The sequence below is a fragment of the Danio rerio genome, chromosome 16 (genome assembly GCF_052040795.2).
Source record: "Danio rerio strain M-AB ecotype USA chromosome 16, GRCz13ab, whole genome shotgun sequence".
NCBI lineage: Eukaryota > Metazoa > Chordata > Actinopteri > Cypriniformes > Danionidae > Danio > Danio rerio.
Window position 1 is genome coordinate 27,193,041 of NC_141036.1, and position 21,659 is coordinate 27,214,699.

The 21,659-nt window shown below is 35.7% G+C and overlaps 2 protein-coding genes across 8 annotated transcripts in view; both read right to left on the reverse strand.

Moving 5' to 3' along the window:
• Positions 1 to 11,601, reverse strand: part of si:ch211-79k12.1 — a 35,283-nt gene extending 23,682 nt beyond the window's left edge. Inside the window, 3 exon segments of the mRNA NM_001083848.2 lie at positions 2,658 to 2,868; positions 6,302 to 6,423; positions 11,513 to 11,601. Of these exon segments, the coding sequence (NP_001077317.2) occupies positions 2,658 to 2,868; positions 6,302 to 6,423; positions 11,513 to 11,570 (391 nt within the window). The 5' untranslated portion in view covers positions 11,571 to 11,601.
• Positions 11,602 to 13,719: 2,118 nt separating this feature from the next.
• The window catches only part of si:ch211-79k12.2, an 83,679-nt gene continuing 75,739 nt past the window's right edge, over positions 13,720 to 21,659 (reverse strand). For 5 of the 7 annotated variants that reach the window (XM_087286129.1, XM_087286132.1, XM_087286131.1 and 2 more), the window contains 2 exons: positions 20,345 to 20,579; positions 13,720 to 16,481 (listed from right to left, as the gene is read on the reverse strand). In XM_087286129.1, coding sequence (XP_087142255.1) covers positions 15,070 to 16,481; positions 20,345 to 20,555 — 1,623 coding nt within the window. In that variant the 5' untranslated portion in view covers positions 20,556 to 20,579 and the 3' untranslated portion in view covers positions 13,720 to 15,069. 7 annotated transcript variants of the gene reach the window in all.

A 21,659-nucleotide genomic window follows, 5' to 3' on the forward strand; every position in this document is an offset into this window, starting at 1 on the left:
GTAGCTTCTGAACCGAACCTCCCAATGCGTGGATTTTACAATCAAATCCACTTATAGTGCTGAAGTTCCCCCCGAAGGGGAACAACCATTCATGTGTGTTGTTTTATTTTCATTTGTTTATATTAATTTAGTCTTCATTTAATTATTTTATTTAAATCATACACTCTCAGAAATAAAGGTACAGGAGCTGTCACTGGGGCAGTACCTTTTTAAAAGGAACAAATGTGTACCCGATGAGTCCACTACCACTACCTCAACGGTGCAAACAGTATTATTGCCCAAATGTACCTAAAAAGTACCTTCTGAAAAGGTACTGCCCAGGTGACAGTTCCTGTAAATTTATTTGTGTATGATCATAGATTATTAGTTAATGATTTGATTATAATTAATTATCATTTGATTATGAATTAATATTTTATTATTACTATTTTCCCATAATTATTACTGCATTATTATTTTATTTTTCCATATTGTTATAATCTTATGAAATTAGAATCAAAGCGACACTTTTTTCAAGAGTAAGAGATAAGAGAATTTCAAGGTTTGTATTGTCTCTGAAAAATGTTGTGAAGCAGTAATTTTCCATTGCTGTTGCTTGTGGTACACTCAAAAAAAGTTCTGCTGCTTGTTTACTTGTTGTTTACTTATTTAAAATAAGCTGAAACAATACAATTCTTGAGGTTTTTTATGTTCAATCAACCTAAAATTGTAAAAGCCATTAATTTAACTTAATTTCCATAGGGATGACATGAAGAGATTGTGTGGAAACTGGCATTTTGTACTGTGTATAATAACACTTGTTAGTAAGATAATCTCGCAATAATCTCGCAACTAAGATTATTCAATAAACTCGCTTCCTTCTTTATCATCATTACTTCATCTCCTGCTTTTGCTCCTCTCTAGCTTTCTCAGTAACCCCTATATTGATATGAGACTGTTAATTCAGCTGAAAAGTGGTTGAAAGGTTTGGGTATTGGGCGGCTCCGCTAGCTTGTTGTCTGGATATTGTTATGTTTGTTGCTAAATTTCTTTCTTTGTGTAATTTTTTTTTCACCCTCCTCTTCGCTTAACCCTTAGGTTTCTTATTGGTTTACCATCTGTCCATCATCATTATGAAGTTGTGTCGATTCCACCAATCCCCGGACGAGCCGCAAGGATTTAAAGCCCCGACAGACCCATGTGTGTTGTGCGCTCTGCCTCAGCGTACCATTTGTGCTCCACGCAATTTGTTTGTGCTATGCTTCGGCTGTTTAGTGATTTATTATTTCAGTTTACTGTGGTTTGCTTGTTGAACTTCGTTGGCTTTAAGTAACTTAAAGTTATGGTTGTTGTGTCATTCTAAACTGAGCCGTTGACCGTCTTATGTGGTTTGTTTTAGTTTAGATGGATGTTTTGTTTGTTATTTTCAGTTTTGTAGTTTAATTAGTTTAGTTCGGGTGTCGTGTACACCGAAAATCTCGGTTTTATTTGTATTATTACTTTTTGTCACCTAGTTCAGACTTTAGGATTGTCTTGTTTGGTTAATTTCTTTGATTTGGCTTACACTCATTGTTTCTGTTTAAAGATAATAATTATAAATCTTTTTTCCATTTATTATTGTTACATATTGTTTCAACTGTTGAGTAAAAAAAGCTTAAACAAAGAATTGATCCCTGCTTCATCCTTGATCTGTCACACACATTACACCTGTCTCACCTAAATATTACAGCATCCCACTTAAACATCTTAAACATAACAATATCCAGAGAAACAGACATTTTTGAAAGGATCTGGCATCCAGGGCTAGATCTTATTCATCTGGTGTGAAGTGTGTGATCTAACAGATTTAAACATGTATGAAAACCTGCCACCTTTCTGGTGTTGTTTTATAAAATGCTCAATTGCATAAAACATAGCACAATGCTCTAAATGGCCATATTTAAAAAATAAATAAATATGAAAAAAACATTAGGCAGCAACTTGTATGATCATAATAGTAACTAATAAACTGAGCCTTAAATCAGCATATTAGAATGATTTCTAATCGATAATGGAGTTTTGAAGACTGTAGTAAAATGCTGAAAATTGCACTGTAAAATGTAGAAAATAGAAAAATAAAATTTGTTAAAATATAATATTTGACAACTCTGTTTTATTTTAAGCAAATTAATACAGCCTTGGTGAGCAAAAGAAACTTTCAAAATCATTTAACAATCTGACCTACTCTAAACTTTGAAACTGTTACATAACTTGTTGGTGACTGTCATGATTTATTGCCAATGATTATAGTACTTGAAGCCCAGCTTGACTATAGTTCATTAAGTCCATCACGTCTGCATTTCAGCTATTCATATTGAACATCTCTGTATATCAGTTATTTTCCCCATTCAGCTTTTTCCAATTCATCACCACTGTCAGCTTATCCTGGCCCATTGCAAAGCCTCCAATCAATATCAACATCGATTTTGTCATCGTGGGTGATAAAGAGTTTTATTTGTGATCTAATCTTTAAATTCCAAATATAAAACCTCCTCCAGATGAAATGTCAGATGCAACTTGCTTCATGGGCAACGATGGAAAGATTAAAGCACCTGGACAATCTTGACACGTACAGATCAATTTATGGTTGAAGCAGTGAACGGGGATTTGCATGACAACTCATTTGCACTCATACTCACAGTGGATGGGGACGGTGAGCGGATCCGAGGTGTTTTTTGCTGTGGAGTTGTCCTCGGTGATGCAGCGGTATGGACCCTCGGACCAGGACTGCATGCTGGCGATGAAGACGAAAAGTTTGCCTTCCTCCCGTCTCACATCCACGTCATACAGAAAACAGCGGCGGTAGAAAAACTGCTGGTCTGTTTCCAGCCGATACCACTTCTTCATGTACTGTGGGAGAAGAGAATTCTTTCAATTCAGAATTATGTTTTATTATTTTTTTGTTTGTTTCATTTAGTTTTTATTGCTTTTTTTAGTCTCCTTTTTTTAACTGTAGATTCTTTGAAATATATGTCAAATATTTTACGGCAAAGTAAAGTCTTAAATATTTTACTTTCAGAAAAAAGAAATCTACATAAATAATATTTTAAGAACTTATGAGCAGGGCTAGACAGAGTCTACTTTTTAAAATCAAGTTTGTAAAAATCTCCAGATTTATTTGGAATGGTCTTGGGAGTATTGAAACTAAAACTAAAAGATCCACTTATTTGGTAAACAAAGCAAGTTTCTCATATAATATATCTACTGAAAGACAGAAAAAATACTTTGCAAACTGTATTGTAAATAAATCATATGAGTATTTACAAACTGAAAAAATATAAATTTACATAAGCAAATAAATAGACTCAATGATGGGCTAAAAATCAGCAGATTTCTGTGCACACAGATTCCATTTCCATGTAGGCCTACTTATGAGTCATGTTGACAAGTTTTTAGGTGTTTTTTTTTTTGTTGTTGTTTTTATAAAATATAATATATAAAACAAATAAAATATGTATATCTGTTATTACATTGTAAAAAATAATTCGTTTTTTAGAAGTGATTAAACCTGTTGTCTTGAGAGATAAGTCGACCACTTGAAAATGTGAGTAAACCCGTTGTAACTTGTCATTTGGAATAACTGCAACTATTATGTTAACTTAATTTGTACAATTATGCACATCGTTCATTTACTTAACAATTTTAAGGTAATGGTTTTACTCACTTTAAGCAAATTAAGCTAATTGATTTTTTACAGTGTTGTGTATTGTGAATATTGTATTTGTTTGTTTGTTTAGTTGAGTTTAGTTTGTTTAGGTGAATTTAGTTGTTTTATTCTGGCTGCTAATTCCTATAACGTTTTAATTACTTTATTCATTCATTTTCTTTTTGGCTTAGTCCCTTTATTAATTTGTGGTTGCCACAACGGAATTAACCACCAACTTATCCAGCATACAGTAAGTTTTACACAGCCGATACCCTTCCAACAGATGTCTTTGGACTTGTGGGGTAAACCGCAACATGCAAACTCCACACAAAAATACCAACTGACCCAGCCGAGGCTCAAACCCGTAACCATCTGGCTGTAAGGTGATTGTGCTACCCACTGCGCTGCTGTGTGACCTTCTTTTTGGCAACGTGTGGGTCATGTTGACACCTCTTTTTTTCTTTGTTTATTTACATTTTTTCCACATTGTATGCAAAAAAGGTCTTGATCCTTCAGCATATATAAGTACACCTCTCACAAATCTCTTTTAAATTCATATTTTTAATAGGAAGCTATAAAATATATTTGTGCATGTACATTAGATTAGTCAGTACTGAAGGCAAATCTGGAGCTTATCTAACAAATTAACTTATAATAATGGTCCAAAAACTAGTACACCCAAATTTATATATTATAGAAAAATATTGAATACAAATTTTAAAAGGAGAAAAAATCAAAAGAAGCAAACAAAAATGAAAATTTTAATTAAAAGTTTTTAGGTTATGTTTTTTTTTTTTTTTTTGCAATATTTTGCATGAATGTAATTATATTATCTTTCAATTTTTTTAATATTTTTGGTGGCAAAAATATTATTTTAAAAAATATATTAGTTTAATAAATCAGTTTTTTAATGCACCAACATACATTGTCTATATTCATTGAGAAAATATCAATGTCAACTTATAATGCAAACTAAAACAACGTTTGCGAAATACATAAACAAACCCAATATATATATATATATATATATATATATATATATATATATATATATATATATATATATATATATATATATATATCAGTATATATCAGTATATATCAGTGGCTGTGCAGGTTCTTTCACCTATCTACTTATTTGCATGCTTTGTTAGCCATCTCCACATCTAGCCACTGCCCCCTCCTAAAAACATAATATAGACAGGACAACTCTGTCTCAAACCAGACTCATTTTAGACTGTAGGAGACTAATGTAAGCTCTTGCAGACTAGTGGACTTCTTGAAGATGCTATTTGACTGCAGAACAACCAACACCTCTCAATAAAAATTTCTGCTTGTCAATTAGGCATGGGACTATTACCGGTTTCAAGGTTTACCATAGTTTGGAAAAGTCAAGGTTTTAAAACTGCTAAAATTTACTGTTATACTGTTCCTCAGGTATATGTAAGTTTTTTTTGTGTAGTAAACAACTCTGCGTTATTGAAACTAATGAAAACAGCAGAAGTCAATAATTTTTTTGAATTATTTACTGTAGCCTGACATGTTTACCTTTCTAAAATATTAAAAATGTTTTCTAAATTAAAATATAATGTTCATGTTAGAAAAAAATGTTGTTGTTTTTATGCCAGACATTTAAAAAGAGTCTCCTAGTTTGGGTTCTCATTTTTTCAACAGTACCAAAGCTGCTTCATTTCAATATTACTAACAATATGAAAGTTATTACAGCTATGACTTCATAAAAATCTGTAAAAAATAATAATTATCAGTAGAAAACACATGTACCACAACCTAAAGGAAAAATCAATTACACTAAGAGGCTTTTTACTTGCTAAAAACAAGTAGAAACTATCGATCCGACAAGAGGAGGAATGTGGCAAACAGTGTACAACAGATTTTTCATTAGAAATGTTGATCATAGTGATATTTCAGAGGCTTAAAACCATCTTGCCGATGAAAAGAACAGTAGACAAATTTGATTAAATATGTTACACTCGGAGGAGAGCAGACTCTTTGGGGCAGCGGCACTTGGGGTCTGACTAACACAGGTTAACGAGAGTTAGCAAAACAAAACATCTGTCTTCATGACTGCTGATACGGAAAGCCTTCTTTTTTTGCTTGAATGCGTCAGATAGCTGGAAAAAGGTGACAAACAGACTGTACACTGACAGAAGCAGCAGATGTTGTGAATCCTCCAAAGGCCCCTCACTGCCAGATACTAATTAAACCCAGAATAACAGCCCTCAGAAGCGCACTAAAACACACACCGCCTTCCTGCTGTTTAAATACCACTCGCCGTCTTGATCTCCAGACAAATAAATGCAAAATAAAGTTATTGTTCTTTATGCTCGCTCGCCCTGAAACCTTGTTTACGCCATCATGAGAGCAGCGCTGTTGATGTTTGAGAGTAAGCGTCCCTGACAGGTACGTTTGTAATTTTAGATCTCTCACTTTCTGTTTATACAGCGATCAGAACGGCTGCGGAGGACGTGGGCAGACAATCCAAATCGTTCTCATTTCCCATGAAAACAATGTGTCACTTTGGTTTCAATCTGCTGTTTTCTTGACATTTACAGACAGACGCACGTCAAAGCGTGTTGCGTGACTGATATTTCCTTGCTATTGTGTTGGTGACCTTACCTTGGAGAACCTCTCAAAGTGCACCATGCTCATGTTCAGCTCTGATTCTGTATCCACACACTCCAATGTCACATCCTGGCCTTCCAGAATCGGCTCCGATGGGCCTTTAACCTCCAACAAAGCTGGAAAATAACAAAACAAAATATTACTAATGCAATTGAATAACCTTTTAACTGCCTGCTCTACCAAATTTTTGACCATATTTTGACTGTTTTAAATAATGACTGCTTTAAATAATGATTTACTACACAGTATTGTTGGTTTCCAAACAAAAATCGAACAAACATAATCCTGTTGCACTGGTACATTTGATTTAGACTTTATTGTAAAATAAAAAACCAAGAAAACATGTTAAATAAGAATTTCAAATATTTTATGGCATACTTTAAAAGATAAAGATGATTTAGTATTCAAAGAAGTTTTATTTTGAATATATTTTTTAAATAAATTGGTCTAACAATTCATATTTTTTAGATTTTTTATATGTATTAATTCTGGTACTTTTACCATAAACCAACATATCAACCATTTGGTAGAGGCTGATATTTTAGAAATTATGGGATGTGTTGAAGAGAAATGCATGACTGTGTTAACTAGAGACATTAGAAGTTAAGAAAAGCAATCCAAAAAAATTTTTTCTTAGTGAGGCAGTTAAAGGGATAAAGTAACAGCTTCTATTATTAAGGTGGAATATTTCATAGGCTATATGACATATATTGTATAGACAGAATAGGAAGTCTTTTATTTCATATAATGCTCTATCCTTTATTTAGTGGTTATACAAAATACCCTGTGCATGATAATACTTTTCATAATTTATGTGAGTGAAATATTACACACCATTGTGAGTTTGCACACAAAAACATTAAAAAACCGCACTGTGACAGAGTTGCAATCTTAATTTTTTTAGTAATATTTTTTACTTTTTATGTTGCACCTATTATAATTGGTTTTTGAAAAGTTTTTCGTAGTTTATTAATATTTATTTTATATTTTAGCATTTTTAATCAAATATTTGCCTTCTGGTTCTAAATAAAAAGAGAAATATGATCACGTATGAATGAGTACATTTCTGAGTACAGTATATACTTTAAAATAGTCCTTTACATGAGGTCAATACTGTAATGTAATGTAATGTAATGTAATTTGTATTTATATAGCGCATTTATTGTGTATGGCGATACACCCAAAGCGCTTCACAATCATGAGGGGGGGGGGGAGGGGGGTCTCCACACCACCACCAGTGTGCAGCATCCACTTGGATGATGCGACGACAGCCACAGGACAACGGCGCCAGTGCGCTCACCACACACCAGCTATTGGAGGAGTGGAGAGACAGTGATAGAGCCAATTCGGTGGAAAGGGATGATTGGGAGGTCATGATCGTATGGGCCGATAGAGGGATTTTGGCCAGGACACCGGGGTTACACCCCTGCTCTTTTTTACGAGAAGTGCCATGGGATTTTTAATGACCACAGAGAGTCAGGACCTCGGTTTAACGTCTCATGCGAAAGACAACGGTTTAACGTCTCATCCGAAATACAACTATTAACTGATTGAATTTACAGAAGTGGTACTACATTGAGATATATATGTCATTGTTAGGATTAGGGATGTCCAGATCCGATCATGTGATCAGAAATCGGGCTCGATCATGCGGTTCCAGACTCGATCAGAATCGTCGTTACCTCCCGATCAGGGCTCTATTTTTAGCACATCTATAGTTTTGCGGTGGCACAGAGTTAGACCTCTTTTTTGACTTCACACAGAAACAGCAAGGCATGCGGCATGACATCACTTTGTTTCAGAGATGCTATTGGTTAAATGCTGGCAAAGTAGAACACGGACACAGCTTGAAGCGGAAAACGCGAGTTTGTGGTCTGGGGGTATTATAAACTTGAAGACGACAACATTGCACTGTAAAAAAAATTCCAGGTTTTTACAACAAGTTACAGTAATTTTTCACAGTAAATTACATTAGTATTGCTTCACAGTATTTAATTGTAAAATTCACAGTAATATGTTGTATTCATAATTTTATTGTGAAATTACGGCAGGTAGAATGATTACAGCAAATTACTGTAAAAACGGCTATATCTTTTGCATGTAAACTTGGGATACCCTGCCGGGTATTTTAGGTTAAGGTGCTATTTGTTTTTTATATTAGAATTTTTTAATATTTACTGTTGCACTAATGTTCAAAAGTGAAGAATTGATGTTATTTATTACTTGATGGTTCAAGCTAGCTCACTGAAGTGCTCTGTTTGTTAATAGAGTTGTTGAATGTTAAAATAAGGTGAATTAAAAAAAAAAAAATAAGGAACATCCTAGATCAGTTTCTTCGCTATCTTTTATTCTTTTTTACGTATCATAGATGTATCAGATCGGGTTTCGGTATAGATACTCAAAATAAAATGACTCGGACTTAAGGGCAAAAAACCTGATCGGGGTTCCCTAATTAGGATATGAGATGACATAAACCGTAATTTAAGATTTTTGTCTCATTTTTCATAAGGTGAAATAGTGACCAGTATGTGTGTTGATACCGTAAGCAACTTTTGCTCATTGTCTGAAGAATTCTTTTACAAAAATAGATGACTCTGTTTTTGTTCCTTTTGTTCCTTTTGTTCCTTATGTTTTTTGTTTGTTTGTTTTTTTTTTTGTGTGCATTGAGCACATATAAAAAAATAAAAAATTATACAATTTAATAAAAACTGATATGTCTGTATTCTTCATTTCTTTTTAATGATCCTATAAGTTTAAATCAAAGTTTAAATATTATAGATAAACTCAGTTAAAGGTATTTAATTGACTAAAATAAACCTGCAGTTTATTACAGAATGTGAGTTTGATTTTACTCTGTAAACAAATGCACAGAAAAAACTAAATCCTCTCAGGAAATAAAATATACAGTGAGTACAACATAATCAGTAATTAATATTTCATTGGTTCTCCCAATTTTGAGTAGCAGCCATTCTCATGTGCATTGCTCATAAACATGTTTCTTTGCATCATAACAAATGAAACATTGGATACTGCACACAATGTAAAGGGTTTATGAATTGTCACTGTTGCATTTGGTTAAGCTGCTTTTGTTTCTGTTTATATTATATATTTCATATTTCATATTATACTACAAGACTACTGAATGTTTTATTCTGATTTGACATGTTCAGTTATTTTCAGATAAACGGACAGTTAAAAGTACTTCCAGGCTGATCATTAGCTCAAGGACTGCATGATACTGGAAAAATCTGATATTGGGATATTTTATTTTTCTGCAATAAATATTGGAAAATGAATACAAGTTCAGAAGATAGTTTAAATAGCTGTATTTGACGGCTTTCTGGGTGTCTAACATTTTTCAGGTAAAAAAATTTAATTATCACAATGCAAAAAATTATATTCTTACGTTGTTTATTCTTGTTTCTAGTCCAAATATCAAACAAAAAAAAACTTAGACGAAGTAAAAAATATTATTCAGTTTTCACCGTCAGAAGAAATAGGTGAAAATTAAAAGTTTTAAAGAAATTATCTGCCAGTGGGATAAGTGAAATAATCTTGTTTTTGCTTTGAAATGTAGATATTTGAACTAGAAACAAGAGAAAAATTCAAAGTAAGAACTGTTGTTGTTGTTGTTTTTTTGCATAAATCATGTACATTACATATAAATACAGCGAATAACTACAATTCTTTAGCTCCTGGTCAACTTTAATTCAGACTGGACATTGCATATCTTTGCGATGTGACTATTACGTATGTGCACATTGCGATATCAATGCCGAAATGATATATTGTGCAGCCCTAATAAGCACATTTCAGTTCCATATCACTACTGTAAATGATTTTGGTTACTTCACAGCCTACAACTGGCAAACATAAAATCAAAACAGAACAGAATGAGATGTGTAAGAACCTTGTACCACACACAACAGTGGTTTGAGAGGAAATGTTTTGAAGTACAACATCTGAACAGTGTCGTCGTTAGGTGCGGTAACTATCACGAAATAATTAATTGCTTAATTACCAGTCACCACCCTTTTAACAGATATTTTAATACAAAAACCTGCAAAAGTTACTCAGAGTGTTATAAGGAAAAAATGTTCACCATGAAAAATGTATGCACAATTTCTTTAGAGTGTGTGATAAAGGGTTTAGGCCACCTTTGCCCAGCATAGCTACATCTAGTTTGTATTAATATTTCACTGATTCTCCTTTGTATTTGCTTAGCAGCCATTTCCCAACAGATTTCTCATTAAGATTGTTTTCTTCCCATGCATTTGCAGAGTTGACACAGGCTATAAAAATAGACTACAAAAACACACAAATCCCATAATTTAAACAAGTTTTGAAAAGTAATACGGAACATTAGATTTCCGAGCTGACAATACATTACGTTTCCTAGACTCAATATGATTTTGGTCTCTACTGTACAGCATATCTGTCTAATTTTTCTTTTCTTTTTTTTAACATGCACAGTAGAGTGAAAAGTTGTCACATTATTGTTTATTCTGTCTTAGCTTTCTGGTCTGCTGCTTTATTTGCATGTATATAAAAAGAACAAACAGAAACACAGAAGGCAATTTGCATGCTATCAGATGTGCCTCCTAGTCCTAAGCAAATACTGTAAATATCCTACAGAAATGTAGCTACGCTTTTATTCCCCAACATCTTACGTGTTATGTTAATGGAACAACTATTATTAAACAGTAATGAATGTGCTTTCAAACAAATACACCTGTCCTCAAATGCTGTCAAACTGGTTGGGTCAGGATGGTGTTGTAGATAAGGTGGCAAATTCCTGGTATTTTTCTTTTTTACCTAGCCTACCTGTAATGTCTGAATATTTTATACATACAATACACTGCAAATCATATTTTGGGGCTTAAATGTTGCTCATAAGCCTGTTATAACTCTGTAAAATAGAGATTTTCATTTTCGATTAACTGCAAAAATATCTCTGGATTACCCATGAAGAATACATTTAATTAATAATAATTCCGTTAAGAGGTGTGCAATTCTGAACGTTTAGATTTTTGGGGTGTAGGAGTATGTGAGTTTTATTAATTTAAGCTGAAGCCAACAACAGAATACCAACACAAACTTTATAAAACTGTAAAAAGTCCACTCTTGCCGGACTCTTACAAAGGTGGAAGACATTAAATAATGGTTTTGTGAATAATGGTAAGACATAAACAAAATGTTATTTACCGGTGGATCTTTGTAGAAAGGTGATCGCCAGGACTGCGAGGAGAATAAAGCCTCTCATTTTGAAGGATCTTGACGTCTGTGTTTGAAAACGACCTCTGACAAAATGAAAGTTTGTAAACACAATATATGTGCGCAGAGAAAAAGGCGGAGCTTCTGTCCACTGAGCCGTTATAAGATTTCTTTATTCCTCCAAAGCTACTCTTTCTTCTTTTTTGCTTTCTAACAAAGTTGTTATAATGTAGCAAATGCATTTGTTTTGTATCACGTTAAAATTTACAGTGCTTCTACAAGACAGCGGAATATGTCATTATTACAAAAGGCTCCTTATGCAAATGAAGGTGATGCATCACCTGTTTCTAGCACAGTCTCAGTTCAGAGGGTGCGAGGGAACCGTTCTTGAGTGTTGCTGTTTTCTTGGCGCCCTGATTGAACTCCGTAGAAGTTAGTTGTTGTTTTTTTAAGTGATACAATTCTGAATCTCCCTTCAGGTCTATATTTGCTGATATTCGTTAAAATTATAAGGCTATAATTAGCCAACCACGAATCTCAGGTGTATCCAACAGGGCAGTGCAATATTTTCCTCCTGAAACAACTAACAAAGCAGATCCTACTTCGTCCTTTAGTTTTTTTTTTTTTTTTGTTTAGTTTTTTTTTTTTTTTTTATGATCCAGGCAATTCTCGTTATTTTTTAGTGGTTAATTCGTTTTCATCTACTAATTCATATACGAATAGGCCTAGCCTACAGTACATTTCTGACAACAGCCTACGTAAATGTGCTGATGCGATTCTTCTCATTTTTATTTGAGGGATTATTTAAACCCAAGTATGATGATAACTGGGCCTATATTGCTGAGACCAAATAAATTTGAACCGTAAATTAATAGTTTAATTGAATCTCTTACCTAAACTCTTGAAAATAGTCGTCCCAGAAAGAACCAAAAAGGGTTTTACAGTGATGCATAGAAGAACCTTTACCCAAAGATATAGTTAACTTCTTAAACTAGGCCTACTACCTTATAATGTTTTTCATAGACTTTAATCATCTAAAAACCTTCTCCCACTATAAAGAACATTTTGGGGAATGAAATGGTTCATTGGAAGTTAAATTGGTGCTGATACTTTCGTTAATCTGATATGAAATTGTTGAGATTGTTGTACAATTTTGGATCAAAGTCAATATAGGTTCAATAAATAGGCCTTTGTAAATGAATAAATACATACATGTAAACATCTATTTAGATGTTGAACAATCTAATCACAAGTTGCTTTTATTAAATGCTTCTGCTAAATGTAAAGGTGGGGGTTTTTTTGCATAAAAATTGAGACAGTTCTGCTTGTAACACTAGAAAATAAATAATGGCAGGCACCATTTTTGCAATTACAGAATAATTACAATAGGGAATGATTGACATACTCTTTGTCTGCCTTCATTTATCAGAGGATGGCCTGGGTGGGTGTGGGATTTCCAATGAACAATGAAAACCGTGACATTAGGCAAAAATAACTTGCTTCGAATGTTTTTAAGGTCTATCCATCTCTTGACCGCACGTGCACATGGTGGGCATGTTTGTTGTTGCAACTCAAGATGGAAAAAGATATGGAGCGATTATGGTTTTGCTGCTGGTCAGGTCAGTGCTGCTGAACTGGAGAGACAAGAAACAGTGACCTGGGTCTGCTTTTGTGGTTAAGAATGATAATAACTTTCACAATGATAGTAGGCAGTTCAATAATAATAAAAAAATGTAGGTAGAATACAACGGAAATCCCCTAGAGTTCATTGACCTTATAGTTCCTGAAAATAACAGGTGACTGTGTGACTCAGCAAAGATAGCTTCAACAGGACACTTTATTTTGTTTATGTATGTTGTGTGCATACCGTAGACAAAGCTTTATGTTTCGTTTGAAAATATTTAACCCTAGTGTAAAGATTCTGGCCTAAAAATCAAAATGTACAAGTAAGCCTAAACCAGACCGATGTCACTGCGGACACAAATAAAGATACATAACCGTTTATTTTTGTTGAAAGAGGGAACAAAATATATTTTAATTGGGACTAAAATAAAAATAATCTGGTGTTCTGGGTTTTGAAGCTGCAATCACTTCCTTTTGTAATTGGCCAACCACAATCAATATCAAATAAAGAGCATTCACATACAAAAAAACATTATGCTATGAAACAAATTAGACACACAAAATAATAAACACTATTTTCACCTCAACAGTTTACCAAATTTTAATTATGAGTAATATTACAGAGGTACTTACAGATATCTTTAACTACAAACCTTTGGCCAGTTGTGAAAATGGCAGCCCGCTCACTTCATGGAGTCTTAAGTATTTTCAGTCACTGCAGAGGGCATATATACACCTGGCAGGTACATGTCTTAATGATGTCAATATGCCTTTAAATATGGTACGAACATAAATTTAATTTAAAACCACATTTACTCAACAATTCTAGCAGCTGATGCCCATCCCGAATTGTTGAATTTAAGAGCAGAATAGAAATATTTGCCTTTGATTGCATGTGCTTTGTAAGATTCCCATTAAGAAAGGCACTATTACATTATTTCAGCCAATGCACAATAGAGAACTGTTTTCTGCCTAACTTCTCCCTCATGTTTTCATCATCAAAGCAACCTTAGAGGTTCATTTGAACATTAAAATAAATATTTAAAGCTAAAAGCTTTAAAAACTTCCATTTACATAAATATGATGTGCTAAAATTAAAAACAAAGCACTTTCCACTATCAGACCAAAAGGTTGTAAATTAGCATGTGTGGCATTTAAAACATTCCGTTACAATCCAATTCCCATATGGATTCCTCTGCACATTTAATCATGCTGGTGGAACGGTTTCAGTGATTTAAATGCTTTGCAGTGACCTTTCTGGTCACCTTTCTGTCTGATGTGGAAAAATTAGAGCTAGTTTTGTAACATAAGATCAAATACATTTATACTGATTAGCAAAGCTACTAAAGTTTAAGGTGCAGTTCCACAATTACAGGCCATCACAATTTGATTTTAGAGGCACAAATCACAGCCAAGTGAATATGATATGACCAAAACAAAAAACTTGTTTATCAAGTCTGACGTCATACGTCACAGTTTATGGGTTCAGGCGGTCTATTAGACTCCAAAAGATAACAGCAAATGGCATCGATATACTTCTGTGATCCCACAGGAAATTCATGGTCCCAAGCTATATCTTCGTACCGATATTTCAGATGGCCAGACAAGGATTCATCTTTTATGAATCGTTAAATTTCAGTCAGGGACACTATAAGTCCAGAGATTGTAGTTTTTAAGCTTAGCTTAAATCTCTACTATAAATAAATGGTGCTCGGTAACGACTGTTGAGATTGGAAGTACAGTGAAGTGAACATGGAAAAATAATTCCTTATATGATAAAAAGTGGAGAAGGGATAGAAATCACTTGTTGGACTTGGTTCAGCTTCGCATAAGCTCAAAATCTGACTTAAAAGATAACAAAATAATACATTACTTCTTCGTTAATTCCTCTATTTTGAATACTCAAAAAATGTGAGCAGTTTTGTTTAATCGTTAGTTTTACTAGAGCCAGTGTCTTCTTTCTCTTGCTCCTCCAGAGAGTAGTGTTGCAGCGTCTGGTGTCTGTTTCTAGAAGGAGCATCTGGAAAGCGCTGACCACAATCCTCACAGGCATACGGAAGGGCCAATTTGTCCGCATTCCCACTTAACTGCTCTTTACTGGGCTGAACCAACTCTTTACTTGGCAAATTCCTTTCTTCCATTTGCCGAAAATTAATCTGGTTGACAGCGGAGACTTGAACTCTTTGGATGTCTGAAACTTGGGATGAAGCAGAAGCAGCCAGGCTAGGCCTGCCCACAGAGTTGGGCTCCATTACGATGCCATGAACCGTGCGATGATGAAAGCGGATGCCGGAGCGGTTGGAAAAGCTCTTCCCACAGAGGCCACACACGAAAGGTCTCTCCCCGGTGTGGATGCGAGTGTGGATCTTCAGAGCTCCAGATTGAGTGAAGCACTTTCCACATTGACCGCAGATGTACGGTTTCTCACCAGTGTGAATGCGCTGATGAGCTCTCACCCCAGCCAGGTGAGGGAATCCCCTCCCGCAGTATGAGCAGGTGTACGGCCTCTCTCCGGTGTGAATTCTGCGATGAATCTTAAGGGCGCCAGATTGGCTGAAGCTCTTTCCGCAGTCGGTACAGATGTATGGCCGGGCACCAGTGTGCACGTTGAGGTGGATGCGCAGATTGCTGTGTGAATTGAACGCACGGCCGCATTCAGCACACAGAAAGCCACCCGCTTTAGTTGCGTGCTGAGTGCGCTGATGTTGCAGCAGCTGTGACGGACGTGGAAAGGAGGCATTGCAGTGCATGCATGAGAGCTGCTGCAGGCCATCCTGCTGCGCATGACCCTGCTCATGGCGCAGGAGTTGGGCACATGTGGGGAAGGTGCGCTGGCAGGACAGGCAAGGGAATGAAGGGTGTGTACATGACGTGCAGCTGCTGAGCGGACAGTGATGATGGTGGTGATGGTAGTAGTGGTGGGCAATTTGTGACTCTGGGTCCTTTTGTTGAGATAAAAGTTGGCTACAAGTTTGAAACCCACGATGGCAGCATACACATGGAAATGCTTGAGCAGGTGAAACACCTGGGGACTCTGGATTTGACTGGGGGATTGGGCTATGAGTGCTGGTGCCTTTGTCCTCTTGCTGGGGGGGACGAGATGTGCTGCTTGAACCGGTGTTTTCTTCATCCAGAGAGAGACCCAAACCTAGACACAAGCCCAGGCTGACCGGGGCAGTGCTGGGCTCTTTGGCCTGTTGCAGTGGGGTGGACTGTGTGGATGAAGGTGGTTGGATCTGTGAGGCCGAGCTGGCTTTGGGTTTCAGGGTCTGAAATGAGGAACTAGAGGGAGTTGAGGAAAGAGGGCAGCCTGGACATGTGCAGGTGCGTCGGTGAGCTGCAAAAGAGGGAGAATGCACAAAAGGAGTCAATGAATCAGAGTAGTAGTAAAAAAGAAGTGAAAAAATTTACTTTAAAATTAATCTAATTTATGATTTGACTGGGAAGTGACAAGTGGACATTATCCAGAAGAACATGTCCTTCACGGCCTACATTTCAGAAATATCCTATCTAAAGGCACTTTTCTACTGCATGTTATGGTATACAGCAGTGGTCACCAAACTTGTTCCTGGAGGGCCGGTGTCCTGCAGATTTAGCTCCAGCCCTAATCAAACACACCTGATCAAGCTAATCAAGCTCTTAGTTGGTATTCTCGAATAACCCAGGCAGGTGTGTTGAAGCAAGTTGGAGCTAAACCCTGCAGGGACACCGGCCCTCCACGACCGAGATTGGTGACCCCTGGTATACAGTTTGGTTTGGTGCAGCTTTTCCCCGGTATTCTATACATAATAACTGTTTTTTTTTTTAGAACGAGATCTGGTGAGGTTTAAGGCTGGTTTATACTTTTGCGTTGAGCGATTGTAGTTACCATACACTCTCAGAAACACAAGGTTTGCGAGGTGTCACTTGTACTTTTTAGGTACTAATATGTACCTTTGGGGTATTCATATGGACCATTTAGGTACAAATTTATATCTTTTGAAAATGAACCACCCCAGTGACAGCTTGCATACCTTTATTTCTGAGAGTGTAGGTGCATGCCTTGTGCATAGTCATGCATTTATACTTCTGCGTTCTGATTGTGTTGCTCTGCAATAACACATCCGATGCGCAAGCTGGGAGTTGGTTATGTTATGTTCCTCTGTATCAAGTTACTTTTGCGAGTGTTTTGTTTTTGTCTGAACGCTACCTTAAATGTACAAGTAGATTATGATTTAAATTTATTTATTTATTTGTAAAAGCAGAAAATATGAACACATTACCCCTCTAAGAGGCCTTCATTGGCTGCCTGTGCAATTCAGAATTGATTTTAAAGTGGTTTTACTGGTTTATAAATCCCTCCATAATCTAGCCCCATCCTATCTCTCAGAGCTGCTTCATCTTTGCACTTCTGTGAGATCTCTTAGGTCAATTGAGCAGAATCTTATTTCAGTTCCACAGTCTAGGCTGAAACATAGAGGGGACAGAGCTTTCTCAGTGGCAGGTCCTCGGTTGTGGAACACTTTGCCCCTTGAGATTAGAATGGCTCCATCATTATCCATTTTTAAATCACTTCTTAAAACGTACCTTTTTAGCTTGGCTTTTTAAGATTATTTTAATAGTTCGTTCTACCACAAATTTTTTTACAGACGTTTCTCTTGCCTTATTTTTGTGCTTTTATATTCTGTCTTTTTATATTTTTACCTTGTCTTATGTGCAGCACTTTGGTCAGTCTTGTGAGTACTTTTAAATGTGCTTTATAAATAAACTTGAACTAGATAAAACTCCCTCATTCAGAGGCAGGAACCGGCGAACATGCAACAACTGTAATCATAAGGTAAACACAAAACATCTGGAGCTCCTTCACGAGATTCGATACTTGTAAACACTCGCTCCATCAGGCTCACGGCTCTCAGCATCGCCCACTCTCGGCACAGCTACCAATCCGACCAATCACAGAGCTTGCACTACGTGTCGTTGTGACTTGCGACATGTAGTTACATTTTTTGAGAGGTGCACATCAGAGTCAGCATCAGCCACAGTGAGGGCTATGTGACTCCGCAAAGGCTACATCAGACCATACGCGTGCACTTGACGCAGAAGTATAAATCAGCCTATACCATAACCAAAATGTATTATGTACACACTGCTGATCACTGACTGGTTTGTGAGAATTGTCAGTACTAGCATCGTTGGATTTATGACACGAACCAAAATATTTAAATATAGCCAGGAGCAGTCATTGCTGAACTACTGGTTTGCATGATTTTAACCTTCACAAGGAAGACACGTGAAATGGCAGCATCGGTGTAGCATAGCATACAGCCGAGAAGCGAATTCAGACACACAAATGGGATGACCCAGAATTATAAAATTTTTCATAAAGTCATAGAAGTAAAAGCAGTGCAATGATAGCAATAATCCCACCCACTTTAAGTGGTACTAAACTGCAGTGGAAATGCAAACCAAACTCAGAAAAACTGAACTGAAATGATCATGCCAAACCGCACTGCACAGTGGAAAACCAGCTTTAGGTCATTTGACCACCAATAGTTTTTATCAAAATATATTTTAGCAATTATTTTTCAATAGGACTTTTTAATCCCAGCGCATGGGAGTTGAAGAATGTTCAGTGTTGGGCAAAATGCAGCTGTACACACAGAGTAACTCTTCAGATATTATTTGTTTATCTTGTGATGATCATTATTCGCTTTACAATGTATCTGCATTGTTTCTGTGGCTTGCTGCTATCTTTAATGGTCTCAGTACAGGAAGAGGAGTGCAGACCAAACTGACGAACAAAATATTGTTTATTTCTGCTTCACCCACACTTTGCAAAACAACCTTGTTTTTGTAATGAGTGTGTTTTTTAAAACAATGTCAGACAAGTCTACGTTTCACTTTGCATGAGAAAGTTTACAGGCAATAAATCCAGTCAGTGTGGTCAGACAGAAATGCAAAATACCATTTGAATGGAAATTCAAAACACGTATGAATGTAGACTGAATTTCTGAAATCAATTAAAAAAAATCTGGTTTCATCTATGTTATTTTTGTTGTTCATACACTACTTTCTAAATCAGAGATGCCCCAGCTAGGGCCCGTGGGCCAAAGTTGGCCCATGGAAATCTTTGATTAGGCCCACTATCTGAAAGGAGAGGGAGAATGGTGGCAATGTTTTCGAGATTTTCATTTCAAATTTTAAATGTAAACTTTCATTTGTGTGTTTTAATTTTAAGCGACTTAAACTGAAATTAAATGTTTACATTTAAATGCTGTAATTTAGTTTAAAATGTACATACCTTCACCTGATGAATAGAGGTCAATGCAGAGACTTTGGTGAGCAAATCAAGACAAGGTCAGATTCTGCTTGACCAGTGTATTTAGAACTCCACTGTGTTATAAATGTGACTGTTTAGGTTTTATTGCAATAAGCTATAATTGAAAAAGTTATAATGTATTAGTATATACGATTTAAAGAGGTGATTATTTTTTAATATTATGAAATAAATTAGCGAATTACCCATGCTAACGTTAATGTAAAATAGTTTGGTGTAGTTCATCTTCGGCCCGTGGCTCTCAATTATATTTTGTTTTGGCCCTTCATACGAAAAAGTTTGGGCACCCTTTTCCAGCTATAATCAAATTCCAATTGGATATACAGAAAAATCCAAGCTCTTAGTATCATATCCATATTTTAAACATTGTAAAATCACCTTTTCAAACCTCAAATGTAAACTGTTTCTGAATAATGGCTTTTTCCAGGGTAAAATATCTGCTCATCCACTTTTAGGAAACCTTTGTTTCATATCAAACAGTCCTATTCACCCTGTCTGGGTTTATTTCATAATAACAGCCAGCTGACTCCCATAATGTTTTAATCTCTTTTTAATAGATAGTTAGGACAAATGAACGTATCAGATTTATGCTGCTCCAGATCTGCGTGAGAATGCCTCTGAAAGCAACTTTTATAGCAAGAATAATGTATTTATAATGTATATTAAAAACATAAATGCAGTTTTGATCAGCTGTATCTGTCCTGTTGAAATATGTAATGGTCTTAGCATTTGGTAACAGGCTGCTTAAGCCAGTTAATGACATATGTAAATGTCTCAACAAAGTATCTGAAATCAATCAATTCAGCATGTTTCCCAATAATATGCCACAAAGTTAAAGTGTAATTATAGCACTATAATTGTAGTCTATTGTAATATATACCCACCATGGCTTTCATTATGTCTGGGCTCCCTTTCCTCAGACTGCACACCAAACCGAACAGCATTTTTCACAGGGTTCTGTCTCGATGGGATGGACTGAGGAGGATGAGGGACTTTGGGCCAAGAACTTAGTGTCTCCTCAGTACGTCGCTCTGCCATTGGATGACCAGTGACTGTAGCACTGGCTGCCATAAGGTCACCAATAAAATGATGCATATCCAGCCATGAGCATGGACCAGCCTGCATTAAGTAAAGTAATAAATCATTAATTATTATTAGTTGTAGATAGAATAACAGTACATACTATTTCTTTTATAGTGCAATTTTATTAAATGTATGGTGGCCGAAAGGGCTAAATGTGCTTCAATTTAAGAAAACATGTGCAATTACAAAATACGCCAGCAAATTAAGAAAAGATCTTCATTTGACAGCATACATGTTGCAAATCCTCACAACGCACACACATTAAAAATACACAGCATTTTCTCACAACGCAAACAAATTATTCAAACGCACTGTATTTTTGCACAATGCAAACAAATTAATAAAGCGCACTGCATTTTCTCACAACACAAACAAGTTAATAAAACAGGCTGCATTTTCTCACAACATTTGCAAAAACATTTGAACACAATAGAAATTTTTCAAGGGGACCCAAAAACATGACGGAAGCCACTGTGCCGTAAATAGTGCTCAGTAAAGTTGTGGGTGATCTTTGAAAGGTGATCTTTTGTTTGTTTATTTTAACATCCTGATTCCATTGTCTTTTGTTTTTTATTAGCCTAAATAACTATAACCTAAATAGCCGGGTCTGTCACGTTTTAGGGTCCTCTTGAAACGTTTTCGTTGTGTTTTGTGCGATTTGAAAGTATTGTAAAAAAAAAAAAAATGCAGTGCGTTTTCGTAAATTGTTTGCGCTGTGTGAAAATACAGCACGTTTTTTAATGTGTATGCATTGTAAGGATCTGCAGCATGTGTGTTGTACAGTGGATGAAGATCTTAATTTGCTGCCGTTTTTAGCAATTGCATGTGTTTTCTAAAATCGAAGAACATTAAGCTTTCTCGGCCACCATATAAATGTGACCCTGGACCACAAAACCACAGGGATATGTTTTGACAATTTCCAAAAAGACAATGTATTGGCCAAAATTATCCATTTTTATTATCGAATGGGAAAAAATCATTAGAATATTACTGAAAGATCATGTTACATGAAGACATTTTTGTAAATTTCCTACTTTACATACAGTATATCAAAACTATTTTTATAAGTATAGTGCATTGCTAAGCACTTCATTTATACAAATTCAAAGGCAATTT